Below are 19461 nucleotides of genomic sequence, written 5' to 3'. Positions count from 1 at the left end.
ATCTCCACATATAAAAACAATCTAGTTATCTCAGTCTATATCATACAATAAATTAAGGTAACCAATCCTTAATGTCTCTTTCCCTCTTTTTATTTTTTCTGGGTAAGTTTATAACTATTTTTCGTATGGAGTTACATTTTTCAGCCATATTTTCTGCTTACAAGCTTCGTGAATTTAACACATTTTTCTAAAAAAAATGAATGGAAATTTTTAATTTATTTCATAAAAACTCTTTTTGTGTTAATTTCTATTCAGATAAACATGTTTTTGCTTGAGCTCGAAAAAATATAAAAATAGTCAATCCGTCAAAGTGACTGTGATTCGGTCGTGTATGATGGGTATATTTGAAACGTTTCCAAATGGACCGGGCCCAAATGGCTCGAAGCCAATTGGCTTAGTCGTGTATTTCCGGCTTGACAATTTTAATAAGAAAAATAGCACAGACCGGATTTTTAAAATGGAACTTCTTATTGTGAATATATAAAGTGTATGTAGGAAATGGGACAAATATTCATTTATTCGTATTTAGTGAATAATAAAGCAGTTGATAAATGTCAGTTCACGATATAACTGTACTGCTTACTTTCCAACAATCAAAAAGAAATATTTAACATTTAAGTTAAGTTCCGCAAAAAAAAAGACAAATTGTTAAATAACTTGAATGTTTGCAAAATATTCGAGATTGCAGAGAAATTTTTCATAATTCTTTAAACTTATGTTTTATTTCTGATTTGTGTGCTTTTTCCAAATAGTTTTACACCATTTTAAAAACATTAAGGGCCAGTTCCACAATATAAAAGTAAAATCACAGTTAAAGCAATTTCAACCCTATTTATCAGATAAAGTTCACACTAGTTTTTCACAAAATTGGATAGGTCTAACTAGAAGTTAATGTGCCGACTAACTTATTGAATGGATGAAGTGCTATCCTGAATGCAACGATGTTCTTATTTAAAAACATTCGAATAAGTAAAAACCTTATCCTTATCCAAATATTAAATAATGAAATAAACCCGACTACACGAAATAACTAACAAATAGTTACCCAACACATACATTTATGAGAAGGATAGATGTGAAACGCACTGTTCACTAACTGCAAGATTTAACTGGCAAGTAATTTAAGTGGTTCAAGACTATTAAAAACTTTACTTTTACATTGCAATGAATCCTACAAACCGATGAGTAGACTGCGGAGGGCGCCAAATGTCAATTTTGATATTTTTATGACATTAAAAATGTCAAATACTCACTCTGAATTTATTTGCAACTCATCCGTCGGAATCTGTAATCGGCATGCAAATTTTTGCAAACAGTGCTTTATGTAGTTAGGCCCTAATGCAAAATTCAACAAGCGTCAACTTAACCATTGCGTTCGGTTAGTAATGTGCCGAAATGACAGCGATGTTGGCGCCTTCAACAAATCAAAAAACAAAACAAACCATCGACTTTTGGCTGCTAAAATGCAAAAAGTTAATAAACATAAATAAGTTTTAAAAATATAATTAAGCAAAGAACCTGGTGCAAATGCTGCTGGAAAAGATAAGTTTATAATTAATAAAACAAGAAACCAACAAACCTGCCTTTGAAATGGAAGAGTTTGATTTATATGGAGACTTGGAGTTACTCCATGCTGAGGAAAAGCAAAATGCTATTGAAGATTTAAAGTGGAAGGATAAATATAAAGTTGCCTTGATAACAATTGAGAAGCTCCAAGCCGACAACAAGGATCTGAAGAAAAAAATAAAACATTTGGAAATTAATTTTGCAAGTCTTTTCGATACAGCTCGAACGGAGATCAAGAGGAAGGACAATCTCATTTGTGAACTCCGAAAGCAGTAAGTTTGTGGTTTTTGCTAGGATATTTTTATTTTAATTACATTTTTCTAATATCATATTTCTTATTGTGTAAAAATCTAGGAAAGATGACATATGCTTCCGGCGAAGTAAGCCGCAGTTTTCTGGCAAACAATACGACGAACATTCAGATGTTCGCCGGGCTGCGTCTAGTGAGAGTATTCATGTGAATCCATTTTCACGACAGGCCAGAAAAGCAAATACCCCGAATAGCGATGGTTCAAAACCATTTTTAGATGAAAAACTTCCTTCGATATATGAAAATGGTAAACGAAAACATGAAGCTCCAAGAGATGTTTCTCATGAGACAGATGAAAGTCGAGGCAGACGCAGGGATCGTTCCGAAGATGACAGAGTTGAAAATCAGGATAGGCGAAGAGATCGTTCGAAGGACGAAAGAGATGAAAGGCGAGAAAGACGCAGAGATCGTTCGCAAGATGATAGAATTGAGAGCCAGGATAGACTAACAGTACATTCGAAAGTCGAAAGAGATGAAAGGCGAGAAAGACGCAGAGATCGTTCGCAAGATGACAGAGTTGAAAGTCAGGATAGACGCAGAGATCGTTCGAATGACGATATAGATGAAAATCGAGGTAGACACAAAAATCGTTTGAAGGACGATAAAGATGAAAGTCGAGAACGACACAGAGACAGCTATCGTTCGAAAAACGAAAGAGATGAAAGTCAGGATATATACAGAAATCGTTCTAAAGACGATAAAGATGGAAGTCGAGAAAAACAGACAAATCCTTCGAAAGACTACAGAGATGAAAGTCATGAAAGACATAGAGAGAGCTATCGTTTGAAGGACGAACAAGATGAAAGACGTAGAAATCGTTCGAAAGACAGAAGCCGACATCGAAATCGAAGCAGAGATCGAGTAGATGAGGAGAGAAGTCGACAACGTTGTGATGATCGTTATGATATAAAGAACAGAGATCGGTTGGAAGATGGTAAATCCGACAGGAGCAAAGAAAGGTCGGATCGTAAAAAGGAGAAGAAGAGTGACAAAAAACAAAAGAGACATGAACGAGATGTATCGCAAACTAGAAGGTAATTTACAAATACATTCTTTAAAACAGGTACCCTACCTTCAGATACCGTTGTGTATGTTCGGAACAAGTTCCCTAGTCGGCATAGTTTTAGAAGATAGACCACGTAATATGTCTTCAATCTGAATCTATTTCGAGGATTAATACTTAAATTAACCAGTTCTCTTTTTGAAGGGTAAGGGTTTGAGAATAAAAGTTTAAAATTATGCATGACCAAAAATGACGGCAAAAAATACTGCAATGCCATAAAGCAAGTAATAAAATATGGTCATTCGTAAAAAACATACAAAAATCTTTGCTCGGTCCCTACGCTTTTTGTCAATGACACATCCTTAGTAAGCTCTTTTAAGGAAGCTATTTTTTTTTGCAAAATATCGCCGCTATTTCATGGGTTTCCCAGTTCTTGAGGTCGTTAATTTTTTTTTATCTGACAAATCCTTTTCGTGCTTGTAATTTCGCAAGAGTCTTAAAAACGATATACATGAATTCGCTGATGATTTGTTTATCCACTTTAGCAAAACTAACTAAGTAAAACTCGTTCCGAATAATTGGAAAACAGCATTTGCTGAGCCGATACTTTCCAAAGTCATAAAAACGCAGATTAATTAAGAAATACCTTGAGAAACTAAAGCTTCTTATCTTCGGTTATAGCTTAGTGCCTTTATTCTTTTCTCATCATGGTCTAGATGTATATGTACGGAATGATGTTGCCTATCAACTTCTACCACAATATGGTCAGTGCACCAAGACAAATTTTAATTATATGTTTATTTAAATTCACCGTCCAAAGGCGCCCAAGTCTAGATAGCAATTCGACTTCTAACAAATTCGATGCGCTGTCCAACTCTATCCAGAGAATTGTATCCCATTTTCCGCACAGTGAGATCTTTGTTACGGGTGATTTTAATGTACACAATTCTTCGTAGCTGCGCTATTCTGGTCAGACAACATCCAAAGGAAGGTATGTCGAGATTTTTGCTTAGACTCAGTTAGTTGACGAGACAACTTCTGATCCTAATAAATATACTGTCAGTGTGTTATCGCCGCTAGGCTCATCAGACCGTGTCATATCTGTAAATTTCTCATGCCAAAAAACCTCAGTTAAAGTTAAAACACCTACGAGAACCGTTTGGCAATATGAGAAAGCTAACTGGGACGGTATCAATGTATTCTTCAGGAACTTTAACTGGTCACTATGCTTCCTCGATAGTGACGTGGACTCCAGTGCAGATATGATTACCAACTTGATTCTTTGTGAATTGAGCAATTTTATCCCCAATAGGGTAAAATCTATCAAACGCAAAGAAAACTCGTGGTTTGATTCGAGCTGTAAAGAGATTATTAGAGACAAAAATGTAAGTTTACGGAATTACAAAGCCAGTCATCGTCAGTTCTTACGCTCGTTTCTAATAATCTCGATTGATAAAGCCAATTTGCTTGCAGCACAGTTTACTGTTAATAGGATGCTGCCAATGAGTGACATGACTCTGCATGTACTTGAAAGCGTAAACGATCATATGGGACGAATCTTCTTTCGCACTCGTTCAGTTACTAGAGTACTTAAAAATCTTGACATTCACAAATCTGCTGGCCCGGATAGTATCCCCGTATCTGAAGAGGTGTTCTTCAACGCTGGCAAAACAACTGCGTATGCTTTTCCATCTGTCATATTCTGCATGTGTCCAGCCTGTCCCTAAAAAAGGCGAATCCTCCTCACTATAAGTCCAATTGCACTTACGTCCCTTCTTTCCAAGATCATGGAAACGCTGATAAATTTTCAGCTTAAAAAATATCTTGAAAAACTGAAGCTTCTTAATGATCGCTAGTATGGCTTTCGTTGCAATAGATCCACTGGTGATCTCATGGTTTATCTCACTGCACAGTGGAACAAATCTTTACATCGTTTTGGAGAAAGTAGCATTATTGCACTTGATATTTCAAAGGCATTTGATAAAGTTTGGCACTAAGTTCTCTTATCGAAAATGCGTGCATTTGGTATTGATGAATCCCTTCTTCGTTGGGTTAGAAATTACCTTTCGGACCGTTTAATTCAGGTAGTCTTGGACGGGTTCAAATCTGATATCCACAAAATAAACGCTGGTGTGCCCCAGGGCTCCGTTTCGTCTCCGACACTTTTCATTATTTTTATAAATGATCTTTTGTCTGAAACTTCTAACTCACTTAATTATTTCGCTGATGACAGTACTCTCAGCTTTTTATATTCGTTTCTAGATTCTCATCCTTGTTTTTCGGATGTGGACTACCAACGGCAGCGTATAATAAGCTCATTAAATTCTGATCTTCGAAAACTTAATGCTGTCTACTGTCACAAAAGCGTTACCTTCCCCCAATGCCACTATCCATGAGTGGTACTTGCATCGAGGAGACCGAGCAGCTTTCAGTCTTATGAATGTGTATTACAAACCACTTGTTGTGGAGTGATCACATATTTGACATCGCCAAAAATGCTGCTATGTGTTTAGGTTTTCTTCGAAGATGCAAGAAGTTTTTTACCCCTAATACGTAAGGTTTCATGCCTGTCACTATTTTATCGCTACTTTCATAAACAATGCTCTAATGAAATAGCCAGTTGCATTCCTCCCCGCAAACAATTCAACCGTAATACCCGATCTTCTAGGAATCAGTTTACCTTTGAGCCCAATTTTGGACGTACTGTAAAGTACAGAGATTCTTACTTCAGTCACACCACACGAATGTGGAATACTTTACCAGAATCAATGTTTCCCACTCATTACAATGTGCAGACATTCAAAACCAATGTGCACCGGTATCTCCATTCTAATCCTTTCCTCCCTTCCTAATTGCTCGCACTGTGATTAATCACGATAAGGGTATTTATATCCCCTTGAGTGCGCGTATAATATAAAAAAAAAGGCTACAGCTTTTGTAGCAATAGGACCACTTAGAATAAATCTTTACATCGCTTTGGAGAAAGTGAGATTATTTCGCTTGATATTTCAAAGGCATTTGATAACGAAACGTTCTTTACAATATTTGTTTTTAGATTGATTCAAGTCTAAAGTCCACATTATAAGTGGTGGTGTGCCCCAGGGCTCTTTCTCAACATTCTTCTGTCTTCAACTGTTTAATAAAATTGTTTTTCTTTGTTTCGCTGACGATAGTACCTTAAGTTCTTCATATTCTTTTCCAGACTTAACATCTGTCCTCTTTGGATGTAAACATAGAACGACAAAATATGATAAGCTTATTAAATTCCGACCTACACAGCATTGTACAATGGGAAATAAGAAACGCCAATCCTGTCGTGTATCTACCACTGTCTGAAGAGTATAATGCAATGTCGCTAAAAATGGAGCAAGATGTTTGTGTTTCTTTCATACTGATCTATAAAACCTATATAAGTCCAAAGCAAGAGTATAACTCCCATCAGTGGGCTGGTGCTCTGGAAACTTACTTAAATCCCTTGGACGCCAAAGAACGCCTTTTAAAATGATTGGTCGAAATTTGTATTGCCTAATTCTTCTTAACCGTTATAACGCCGTAATACTCGCGCTTTTAGGAATTCCCATCAGTTTGATCTTGAGCCTAACTTCGGCCGTACTACGAACTACAGATTTATTTTTAGCCATACTATCTAAATTTGGAATGCCTTGCTACCTTCTCCCTGTCATTGCAGTTCAAGAATTCAATATCAATGTACATCGACATCTCCTTTCCAAGCTCTTCCTTTTTTCTAAAGCTCACATTGTGTCTTCGGCAAATTACAGGCACTATAAACTTTTTGAGTATGCGCTACTTAACGTACAGTACAGATTAACGTACAGATATTACTCAAAAATGTCAATTACTTGTCCAAGGGTAATTTTTATTCCTCATATTTTTGAAGTCTTTAAAAAAAAGAAAAGAATCAATTTTGCGTGCGAAGATTTCAAAGAAAATATATTTTTTTGAGTAGAATGAGAAGAAAACTTACGTTTTTTCTATATAATGCCTTCAATTGAACTTTTTTGATCATGTTAATAACAAATGAAGTAGCAGCAGCAAACCAGGAATAATTTTGCATTTTTAATAGCTTAATTCGAAACAAAATACTAAAAGCTTTTTTTCCGGGATCTTTGCTGTTTGGATCTAAAAAATGTGATAAATTAAAATTTCAGAGGATTCATAACAATTTTTTTACGGCCATAACATTTTGAGAACAAAATATTAAGGTCCTAGGCTAGGTTAAAATGGTTGTCCGTGATAGAGTAGGACACACCTAGGCCAGTTTAATTGTGATACCACATGAATCTTGTCGCTTTCTTCTAAGCTCATTGAAACTAGTTTGAGTTCCTTACGAAATGTGAGATGCTGATTAATTTGATTGAGATCATTTAGATCGGCAAGCCTTTCATTTTTTAACTAGAGCAGATTCCGAAAAAGTCAGTTGGGAATACGCCTAGCCGGAAGTGGTGCTTTTTTATTGCACAGAGCCTGGTTATGCAACCGATATGCTTATATGCGATCTGCTTAGCAAACAACTGGAGCTCTTTAAATCTAGTGTAGAATGTTTTTAGTGACCTGACACGTAGTGATGTTATTCCACCTGATGTTTTTTCCTTCTTCACAGCGCCTTGCATTGCAATAGTTTATACATGTAGCGATTGGTAAGCCAGCTTTAGCCAAACGTGGTAGAATGGGTTGTACTATGCCATTCAAAGCGAGTTCATCTGCCTTAAAATTTCCTGGTATGTCTCTATGGCCCGGCACCCAGCAAAGGTGGATATTAAACAGTTTTGCCATCTTCATTAGAGATGATCGACAGCCATGGACTCCTATAAAGTTTTAGGGACAGAGACAGTGTACAGAGATTCGATAGCGGCCTGACTATTTACAAAAATACGGATATCAGATGTTTATATCACTTTTTCTTTAAGCCAGGACAAGGCTTCTTTTGGAATCAGAGACTTAATTTCAGTCTTTCAGAGTCCACACCTCCAACAAACCTCAGATTTGTTTGTAATCCATCTGTGTAAAAGTGGACTGACTCGTTCTGCTCAGTTCTCGTGTGTTTTTTAAGTTCATTATGTTGCTATGAACCTGAGCTTAACTTTTTTCTGATTTATTCAAATCCGAGCGCTTGCGTATGCTTTGTATGTTTCAAATATGATAAAATAATTGTTGATTATGATTTTATTTTCTTCCAAGAAAATTAACTTCTTTCACATTTTACAGTTCAGACAGTAGCTGGGATAAACACGCCAAGGTGCATTGTCATTCTCTACCGATGAACTACACAAACGATGAAAAAACAAACGTGTCTTCTAATAAATTTGAGCCAACAAAACATGAAGAAAAACCAAACGATTCATTCAAATCTAACACCGGCGATCCTCCAAAAGACATAACTAATGGTTCAAAAACAGATATGAATCAACTGAAAAATGTCGTTCCCTGTCCTAATGATAGTGAAAAGCAGCGAGAGAATTCCAAAATAGAAATTTTGCAAATTGAAATATTAAAAGATGTCAAGGAATTTAAGAAAAACAAATTAAAAGCTGAAAAAATACCAAAACCAGATCCAGTCAATCCAGCTGACGTTGCAATAGAAAAATCAAATCAATTTCTTGAAGCCTTATTTGATGACTCAATAATGAATAGATCGCAGGAACCTAACAATGATTTGTATGATGATTTGTTAACTTCAAACCACCAACCATCTGATTCAATACCTGAAAGCAGTAAAAAAGAAAGTCACTTGCTGAAAGATGAAAATTGCAATTTAAATTTCCATACTCCAGCACAGAGGAAATCCAATGCAAAGCTACTGGATGATCTTTTTGGTCCATCACCAGCTGGCAGTTTGTGTCCAGCAGTAAGCAGTCAAAGTTCAAACAAATCTGTAGGTGCATCTCCCAGTGATTCTGATTTTGTTCTAATTGCCAAACCAGTAGAAGAAAGCCAAAAAGATGAAATAACACAGTTAACTACATTACCAAAGGTGCCTTTAGTTGAAGAAATTGTGATCGATGATAGTTGTAATCAGAATGATGAAAAAATCAACAAAGAATGTTCTGAAATGAAACCACCTACAAAGCCTGCTTCAGTAGGCTTTAAACAATCAGATTCGGAAAATGACACAAAGAAATTCTCAAAAATTGATGAAAATTGCAATTTCAAACAACAAACGCCTCAAAAACAAGTGAGCTCAAATCTCATGGATGACCTTTTTGGTCCATCGCCGGGAAGTAGTGTTCGTGTTCAAAAAAATTCTGTCACATCGATGGATGAATCATCAAGTGATTTCTATTTTGAACCAACTGTGAGTCGAGTAGATGAAAAAAACCAAGAACCAAGAAAGAGTTTATCGAAAATTCCCATTGATGGTAGTTCTTCTGATAATGTTCAATCATATAACGAAAAAAGTCAAGCCATTGAAGCAGACGAAACAGTGGTGCCTTGTTCATCAGAAAACACGACAAAAGGAAATATTCCCAGCAACAACACCAAAACATTCAAATTTGTTGAACTTGATTCGAGCTTTTATTCAAGTGACGATGAAATTAACGTCGATTCGATTGTAGAAAATTGTAAATCAACCAGAGCTGAAGTTGAGTCCCCACCATTTGAAAATATTACGCCTCTTAAAAATATTGAAAAACTCGAAAATGTCAGTTCTGAAGAAGAAGAATCGAATGTTTTATCTAATTCAGATGAAAATCTTTCACAATCGAACTGTGTCCAATCTACAACTGAAAGTGAGACAAAAAAAGCAAAATGTAACAGCAAGGTCAAGCACAAGACTAAAAGGGACAATTTTGAAAAAGGTAAGTGAGATTTTTTTGTAACTTCTGTCTAGCTATTTTTGTGCCGTAGAGTATATTTTTTAATAATGGATGTAGAATATTGCCTTTATTTTGAAGAAGCTTATACGTCACTATAACGCCTGTAAAGCTCGTCGTTTCATCTTCTTCTCCACTCACCTATTCCTACGGGACCGTAGATCACGTGAAAAACTTTTCTCTCAAAACGATCTAAGGTGCTTTCATCAGCTTTTGTTATGATCCATGCTTCTGCACCGTATAGCAGGACGGGGATGATGAGGGTTTTATATAGCGACACTTTGGTCCCTCGAGAGAGGGCCTTGCTACTCAATTGCTTTCTTAGACTAAAGAAACAGCGGTTAGCAAAAGTAATTCTTCGTTTGATCATAGCGCTGGTGTTTAGAAGAGACCAGCTAGAATAGCCTTAACTACATCAAAGTTAAATCTGTCAATGGTGACGTTTTGACAGAGACGTTGTCGGTATTGTAGATCCTTTCTTGAGTACAGCATGTACTTTGTTTTGCCTTCATTAACCACTAAACCCATTTTTTTAACATCACACTGAGTTCTTCCGATCATGTCAATGTCACCAGCATGTGACAGGAATTGGACAAACTTTTGAGAGATAGTGCCAATAGTGTTGACGTGCAGTATTATTTAAACTACTTACTTACTTAAGGTGGCGCTACATTCCGGGGAGGGCCTGGGCCTCCACTAACATGCGTCTCCAGACAGCTAGGTCCCTAACTAGCTGTCTCCAGTTTCGCACGCCAAGTTGGTTGAGTTCTTCACCCTTCCGGGATGGAGCGTTCATGTCCATTCGCTCTACATGACTAAGCCATCTAAGCCGTTGGACTTTAATTCTGCTAACTAGGTCAGTATCGCTGTACAGCCCGTACAGTTCGTCGTTATATCTTCTTCTCCATTCTCCATCTATGCGTACGGGACAAAAAATGACCAGAACAATTTTTCTCTCGAAGCATCCTAAGACGCTCTCATCTTTCTTTGACAGGGTCCAGGCCTCAGCGCGATAAATGAGAACCGCGAAAATGAGAGTCTTATAGATTGTGATTTTAGATGCTCGAGAGTGGACGTAACTTCTCAATTGCCTTTTAAGTCCAAAGAAGAAGCGGTTTGCAAAAGTTATTCTTCTTTTGATTTCAGCGCTGGTGTCGTTGTCTGTGTTAATAGCGGTGCCTAGGTAGACAAAGTCCTTAACTACCTCGAAATTATAGCTGTCCATGGTGACGGTATATCCAAGACGTCGTTGTTCAATGTCCTTTTTTTATTACAGCATATGCTTGGTCTTGCCCTCTTTCGTATATATTGAATAGGTCATCTTGCTTGACAGTAGAATTCGGTTCGTTGCGCAGTCATCTTGTTTTCTTATCTTTCGAAACGTTCTATACAATCTTTTTTTTAGATTGATTCAAGTCTAAAACCCACACTATAAGTGGTGGTGTGCCCCAGGGCTCTTTCTCAACTTTCTAGATGATCTCCTGTCTTCAACTTATAGTAAAATTGTTTGTTTCGCTCACGATAGTACTCTTAGCTCTTCATATTCTTTTCCAGACTTAACATCCCTCCTCTTTAGATGTAAACATATAACGACAAAATATGATAAGCTTATTATATTCCGACTTAAACAGCATTGTACAATGGGAAATAAGAAACTCCAGTGCTGTCGTGTATCTTTACCACTGTCTACGAAGGGTATAATGTAATGTCAATACTGATCTATAAAACCTAGATATATAAGTCCAAAGCAAGAGTATAACTCCCATCTCTAAGCTGGTACTCTAGAATCTTACTTAAATCCCTTGGACACCAAAGAAAGCCTTTTAAAATGATTGGTGACAACCATCATTAAATTCATTACGTCACTCTAAAACCGTCGAAATGTTTATTGCCTAACTCTTCTTTACCTTTATAACGCTGTAATACTCGCGCTTCTAGGAATGCCCATCAGTTTGACCTTGAGACTTACTTCGGCCGTACTACGAATTACAGATTCATTTTTAGCCATACTGTCTAAGTTTGGAATGCCCTGCTACCCTCTCTCTGTCATTGCAATTCAATGTACATCGACATCTTTCCAAGCTCTTCCTTTTTTCTAAAGCTTACATTGTGTCTTCGGCAAATTACAGGCACAATAAACTTTTTGAGTATGCGCTACTTGAAAAAAAGGTTAACGTACAGAAAACATTTTTTCTATATATTACTCAAAAATGTCAATCACTTGTCCAATGGTAATTTTTATTCCTCATATTTTTGAAGTCTTTAAAAAAAAGAAAAGAATCAATTTATAGAAGTAGTTTTTCCATATCTTCAGCATTGACTGGCGATCTACTATGACTTTTCCAATTTCGTCTTTGCAGCCTTTGGTTCGAGGTTTATGTACTTGTCAATTTCGTTTTACCTGCTCATAAAACTTTCAAACTTCATTTCTGCTTTTAAACTTCTTAACTTCACATGCTCTCTCTTTTTTCCTTCTGTATTTCTCTGCCCACTTTCCTCATCAAATCAGGGTTTTCTTGTTGGTGGCTGCTTGGAACCCAGCACGTCAGAGGCAGCTTCTCTGATTATTTCTTAGCAATGTTGCCACTGATTTCGGACACATTGTGTTGGCGACAGAGAACTTCGAGAGAGGTTACTTGTAACTCGGCCGGAGAAGGATTTGGCGATCTCCTGCGGTTGTAGCTGTTAGACGTTGTACCTTCTCCCAGCATCTCCCTGTGTTGCCTTAGGTCTGGAAACCCGAAATGCTACCTTGGCTACAACAAGGTAGTAGTTCAAGTCGATGTTAGCTCCTCGGAAAGTCCGAACATCCATGATTCTGAAAGCGTGTCGCAATATGGGCAAACTGGTTGATAGTAGATTGGACTTGTGCATCTCCAAGTTCCTTTGTAGATGTTGAGGTGTGGTAAACGCGTACCATGACGTTTCACCCCGCAGCTACATCGATGAGCCTGATGAGCCGTTTTCAGAAGTGTTGTAGTGCAGGCTGTTTTTCCCGATTATTCCACCAAAGATATCTTCCCTTCCTAGTTTGGCATTAAACAGTGCAGTGCTCCTATGCTTTGTTCCAGAGCTCAAAGAACATATCCTTGGTGTTGTCATCCTTGACTTCTGTGGGGGCTCGTGCGTATATTAGGCTAATGTTGCCGAATTTAGCCTTGATGCCGATATGACAAAGACGCATCCAAATATACGTTGTTGGTTTTGTCGGTAGCAATCACCATATTATTATAGCAGTTTTTCATCCTAATTCCGCTAATTCTTCTGTTGTACGTTGTCGGGACCAAACGTTACACTTGCATATCCTAAGTTCGCTGTACTTAAATCGTTTGCGTGGGTTGTCAACGGTAAATCCGTCCGTATCCAATACTTGTTTGGTGCTTCGCAACTGTTTTTTCTTGACGTGGTCAGGAAGTCGCTCAGACCCATGACCTTTAACCAAGTCCTTGATTTAACTCGAAGGGCAAGAGCCGGCATAAATGCCCCGTACGAGCCAGGGCTCCGAAAATGTCGTAGTAGCCCAAATAGGTGTTCACTAAGTAGTTGAACCTAATTGGTATTGTAGACGCCACCGTTGATGCATTTGGGAATTTCTCCGCTGCCGTCTGGATAAAAGAAGAGGTGCCGGCGTAGTGAAAACACCTCTACCCTCCTCTCTTTTGCAATCACAAACAACTTTTCACTGGGGTTGGAACACAATTTTCAGTTGAGATATTAGGCATCCGATGTTCTCTCCGCGGAGAAATAAGAGTAGGAGTTTGTAGACAAAATAATGTTTTTAATTTAAAAGTGTTTTATAAAGAAATTCTTAGTTTGTTTCTTTTGATTTGCTGGCGATCGTAGTCGAGTCATTGTATCCTTTTGCCCTTAACTATCATGTACTATTATTATGATAATTTATTAACATAAAATTAAAATATACATGTTAATGAATAAATGAGCACTAGCTGCATGGAGCTTCTGGCTCTTAAGTGAAAAAAATGATGTGCTAAATTGGTTTTGATGCATACCAATTCTATCGAAAGTCTATTCGAAGTCAAGTGACAAAATAGTCACATGGTTTCGAGCCGATAGAGTTTTTGTCACATAATAATCGAGGTGTAGGAGGGCGTCTTCACAGCCTTTGTTAGCTTTAAAAGCGAGTTGATTGGAGCTTTATAAGTTTTTTGATTCTAGAAACCACAGCAGTCTTTTTGCTTTTTTTTAAACACTTTTAAGGTACAGGCAATAAGTGATATTGGACGGTACCCGTTAACACTCGTATTTAATTTTTTTTTGGCTTTGGTAAAGGCAGTAGGGTTTCTGACTTCCAGCTTTGTGGAATAATACCTGTATCAAGGATGTTGTTGTACAACTGTATAAGTCTGAAATTAGCTATTGTTGGGAGGTTTTTCAGCATCGGGTAGGAAATCCGATCTCTGCTGGGAGTTTTGCCTTATTTTTTTTAGAGAGGCAGCTTTCGAGCTCTATATTTGAAATGGGTGTTTCAATTTACGATGATTGAGGTGATAAGTGATCAGTATTAAAAGGAAAATTCAGTGATTGAGTATTATTACTTCTGAAAGCCGAAGAAAAGTTATCGTCTTGGGAAAGATTTGACCATGTTCTTGCAAAAACGTTACTTTTTTGACCTTGGTCTTCTATACACATTATAGAGTGCGGTGTATAAGAACCTGTTAGACAGTCGATTTCTTGCCAGATTTTGGAGAAAGAAGATGTGGGATTAATTGAGGATGTAATTTCATCAAATGTCTTTGCCTTTGAAATTTTTAATTCCCTACAGAATCTAGCGTTTGATTTTTTAAATGCGAGTAGGTTTATCTGGTTACGATATTTTTTGAAAAGTTTCCAAGATCTGTTTTTTATTTTTCGCAATGTGTTTAGCTCTGAACTCCACTATCATGTAGTTACCGAGTCCATCATTCATTTTATCAGTTGATTAATCCAAAAATTACTCGTTTAACTTTCGCATTTATTTGAAAATATCCTTCAAATATAAAGTATCATATTTTCTTATCAACCAACTTAAAGTTCGTTTACCAGCGAAATTTTTGATTCTCAAATAGATATTAAATGTATATTTTTCTTTTATTATAGAAAGAAAAAAGGACTCAAAAACTTGCCATTACTCATCTGAGAGGAACAAAGAAAGTGACAAAGACGACTCAAATGAGGACTCCTTTTCTTCTAAACATAGATCGGATAAAAGTCAACACCGATCAAGAAGTGAAAAAGAAAGAAAACGCCATCGTCATGATCACCATTACCATCATCGCAGTAATAAAGAACATTCCAAGGAATCATCACATACAAAAAGTCATTCTTCGTCACATAATGGAGTTTCAAGAAAACGTGACAAAAACCATCGTGACAGAAATGAGAGAGAAAATCGTGAAAAATACGATTTAATATCTTCAAAAAATGAAGTTCCTAAATCTAGATCTAGTCCTTTGTTCTTATATTATGATGATGATTCTGCAAAGGATTCTTTACAAAACCAAAAAACTGCAGATTCGGATCAAGTGTTTTTCTTACACTGTGATGATATATCATCGGATGATGATAGCATTGGAAATGAATCAAATTCAGCAAATGATAAAAATAAACAGAATAATTCAAAAGAAAAATTAACTGATGAAATAGAGTTGAATAGAAATACGATAGATATCGAGAAACCTCAAATCACCAACGATTTCGAGTCAAATAAAGAAGTTGCTGATACATTTGAATCCGATGATAAAGAAGTGAACTCTAATGTTTTATCCAAACATGAAGATAGAATGGAAACAGAATGTAATGTTTTAACATTAGAACCAGAATCACAAAACAAGGATCTTGGTCTTGAAAATGTTAAAGAAACATCAAGTTCTACGATAGAGGAAAACCCTGCTGCTTGCGCATTTGTTGACACATCTATCTGTGATATTAAACTTAAAAGTAACAAAATTACAAATGATGACGCTACTCACTGCTCTGAAGATGTTTGCGACGTTAATAATGATCAACAATTTTCTGAACATCATGAGAGTATCCAAAAATACTCGACAAAAGAAAATGATGATATTGAGATACAAAATATTGAAAACGTGCAAACCAATGTGGACAATTCAAATGAGTCTAAGGAACAAGAAAAGTCTGAAAATCACATAGAGGACCAAGTAACACACACAAATAGTTTAAAAACAGATGAAAAAATGTCTCTAGATGAAGGCTCTAGTGGTGCTGAAAATTTCTGTTCAGTAGAAATGGAATCAGAACATGAAAACATTCATAAAAACGAAGGCCACTCTGATCTGCTTAATTCAATAAATTCATTGGGGCCAACAAGTCATCATGATGAAATAAACAACAGCCCAAACGTGCCAGATACGAAACAATCAACAATTGAAGAAAATGATAAACATAGCCCACTTGATGATGATAAGATAGAAAAAGATCTTAATTCAAACGGCGAGGCTAGCGGAAATAATTTTGAAAATTCTACTCCTGATGAAGAGTTGAGAACTTGTATTGCGGAACCTGTCAGCATCCAAGATGTTAGCGGAAATAATTTTGAAAATGTTACTCCACACGAAGACCTTAAGACTTGTATTGCAGAACGTGTCAGCGTCGAAAATTCATCTGATATTCAATTGTTAGCTATTGATTCCGATAAATCCGCTCAAGAGGCTGCACTACCAATCGACGACATACAAAGTCAAACAAATTCTCAAGAGATAACTTTCCTAAATTCCAACAAATCTACCGAATTATCACCGAAGAAAACAGACATCAATAAGGAAGAACATTTTACTAATCTTCCAGTAGAACAAATTTCGGAAACAACAACAACAATAATAACAACAACAAATGACGCAGCATCATGTTCAAATTCAGCAGAATTTCCTTCTTCACATGTGTCTCCACTGAAATTGCATAATTCAGCAGATGAACTTGAAAGTTTGCATTCTAACTCAAGCCTTGTTTCATCAGGTCGACGAAGAAAAATAAAAACTCCACGAAAACGTACAGATGTCTGTCTCTATAAGAACGATTCAAATAGAATAATGACAATGATATCAGATCGATATGCAACATCTAATCAGGTTTCTTGTTTGGTAGAGTCTGATTCTAGTTTGTTATCGGCTGAAGGTCCCTTTAAGCCACATTCACCAAATAAAGACACAGGGTGCTTAAAACAAAATGAAATATCAGCAATAGAAGATTCGAAAGGTACTTTAAAAAACGTAGAAAAACAAGAAGACCAGAAGCCAGAATACTCTTCGAAAGAGATACTATATGACTCAAACAATCAAAATAAAAGTTTGCCATCGCTTTCATCAACCGAAGAGCTGCCAACGGGCTTACCAAACCTCGATGATATGCCCTTAAATTTATGTTCAAACCCTAACCATGAAAAAAAGGAGAAACATGGTCTTTCAACGTCTTTTTCCCCAAGTACAGTAAAGGAAATTCTAGTTAAGAACTCGGAAGAAGTTTGCAGGAACTCAGAGAAGACTGAAAATGTACATACAAAATCATCTGCCGAAAAAGAAAAACCCCTTGACACCGGTTTATATCAAGAAGAAAAGAATAAGGAGGACCAAGCGAATGAAAACATTTTAGAATCACATTCCATTACAATAAAAAGAAATAGAAGCAAAAAGAAAGTAATTACGAATCCAACAGAAATTGTTGAAAAAACATTTGAAACAAGTGAAGATGTAAACGTTAAAAATAATACTCCCTATTCTGAATTAATCAAACAAATTGAGACGAAGAATATCAAAGTAGGTTTCAATGATAATCTTAACTTCGATTATCTAAAAGAAACTAATAAAGTATTCGATAAATTTTGCACTTCGTCTGCAATCTTGGCAAGTTCAGGCTCGATATCAACATTAACTCAACAACAAAACACACAACATCAGATGATGAAACATTTCATGGACTCGGATCACTCGTTTGTTGGAACATGTGAATACCCAGCAGGTATATATTGTGACGAAGTTTTGGAAATAAAACCGAAACAAAAAACCGCGAAAAGGGGAAGGCCCAGAAAAAATCCATCTGTGGATAATATCGATAGTGAACTTAAAAAGAAATCAACTGAAAGTTCCTCAGCAAGTGAAACAACAAAAGTTACTGTTAAACGGAAGTACACAAAAAAAGCGAAAAAAATTCCCGATACAAGTTCTAAAAGCAATGAAGAAGTTTTCAACAGCCGTATAAGCAAAGAATCGAAAATATTGTCAAATGATGTTGATAACAATCAAGATTCATCAAAAACTTTGGAACATTTTCAATTAGACGAACCGTGTGATTATCCATCGGCGATAAATTCAGGCGAAATTGTTGAAACAAAATTGAATGAAACAAGTGTTAAGAAAAAAAGGCGTAAAAGTACAACCACTACGCTAGAAAACTCAGAAAGTTTGTGTGACGTACTGAAATCTCAAGTCAAAAGAAAGTATAATAAGAAAAATAGACAAATTCTTGATAGTTCCAATAGCAATGAAGATTTGGAAGCTACAAGCTCCATTTTAAGCCAAGAAACAATAACAGTGCCAAAGGATCAAGATGAAGATGAAAACAAACAAAAAACAATAGGAGATATAAAAAGCATCGAGTCCAAAGAACCTGTAAAGAAGAGAAAATACAAGATGACTAATTTAAATAGTTCTTCAGATTCTAATAAAAGCGATAAATTGAATGAAAACCCGTCTTTTTTGAACCCACTTGGATCTACAATACATTCTGAGAAAGTTCTTGATCAAATACATATTTTACCACCAACTGACGATAGAGTTGACGAAATACCTCCCTCCTGTAATGAAACTACAGACCAGCCTTCGGAAAAATCTTCAACAACTTTATCAGATGAAAAGGAACTAAACCAAACAATCGGTTGTTCTCTGAATAATTCTATATCTGGAGAGGAAAAAGATCACGATTCATGTATTAATAAAAATAAAAAGACAAAGAAGCAAAGAAAACGAAAACTATCTCGATCATCCGATACAAAATCAGATGAACTCATAGTTGAAGCAAAACGTTCCAAAAATTCTCCTACAAATACTTCTCGACCTTTGATCGAAGCATCTTGCCCTGTTTCGGGAGAATCGGTTCAACCAGAATCAATAAAACAGCAGCACCAGCGATCCCCACGATGCACCGAAAATTCGGTTTCTATAGCTTTAACACCAACTCATCATAAAATATTTTTAAACGATGTCTTCCCAAATGATCCACCACCGGTTTATAAAGCCAACGATGATGATCTTCAGTATCATGAAATTGACGATCGTCTACGTTCAATGTTTCAATCACCGTCTTACACTCCTTCGTCGAATGTGGAATTACCAATTGAAAAGGTAAACGATGACGTCGACATAAATGTCACATGTGAAGGGAATCTAACAGTTGAGGAGACATTAAATGAAAGTGAGAATATTTTGGTCGATGAAACATTGGATCAAAGTGAGACAACAAAATGTGACATATCGGCGGGTTCGAGAAAGGTTATGCTTGGCTCAAATGAATATGTTATTGAGTCAATTGGGTCACATACTGCAAATGTATTTATCACACGTAAAAAATCTAAAAAACGTACAAAAAGTGTTGCCGCCACTTCGGTGGTGTAGAATAAGTTCATACTATTCATTAAAACTATTGTTTTGTTTATAAAGTTTGAATAAATATTTTATTATTACACAAAAAGTTTTTCTTTGTAGTGATTGTTACCTGGAAAAAGATAATATAGATAATAA

General features: G+C 36.3%; 1 protein-coding gene across 1 annotated transcript; it reads left to right on the top strand.

Annotated features, from left to right (window-relative positions):
• Positions 1-1427: 1427 nt before the first annotated feature.
• On the top strand, positions 1428-19411 carry LOC129954110 (protein PF3D7_1417600). The gene is made up of 4 exons (XM_056067797.1): positions 1428-1838; positions 1921-2910; positions 8106-9697; positions 14810-19411. The coding sequence occupies exons 1-4, from the start codon at positions 1591-1593 to the stop codon at positions 19333-19335; spliced, it is 7356 nt and encodes a 2451-aa protein (XP_055923772.1). The 5' UTR covers positions 1428-1590; the 3' UTR covers positions 19336-19411.
• The last annotated feature ends 50 nt before the right edge of the window (positions 19412-19461 follow it).

The sequence above is a fragment of the Eupeodes corollae genome, chromosome 1 (genome assembly GCF_945859685.1).
Source record: "Eupeodes corollae chromosome 1, idEupCoro1.1, whole genome shotgun sequence".
NCBI lineage: Eukaryota > Metazoa > Arthropoda > Insecta > Diptera > Syrphidae > Eupeodes > Eupeodes corollae.
This window is presented reverse-complemented; position numbering and strand designations above follow the sequence as displayed.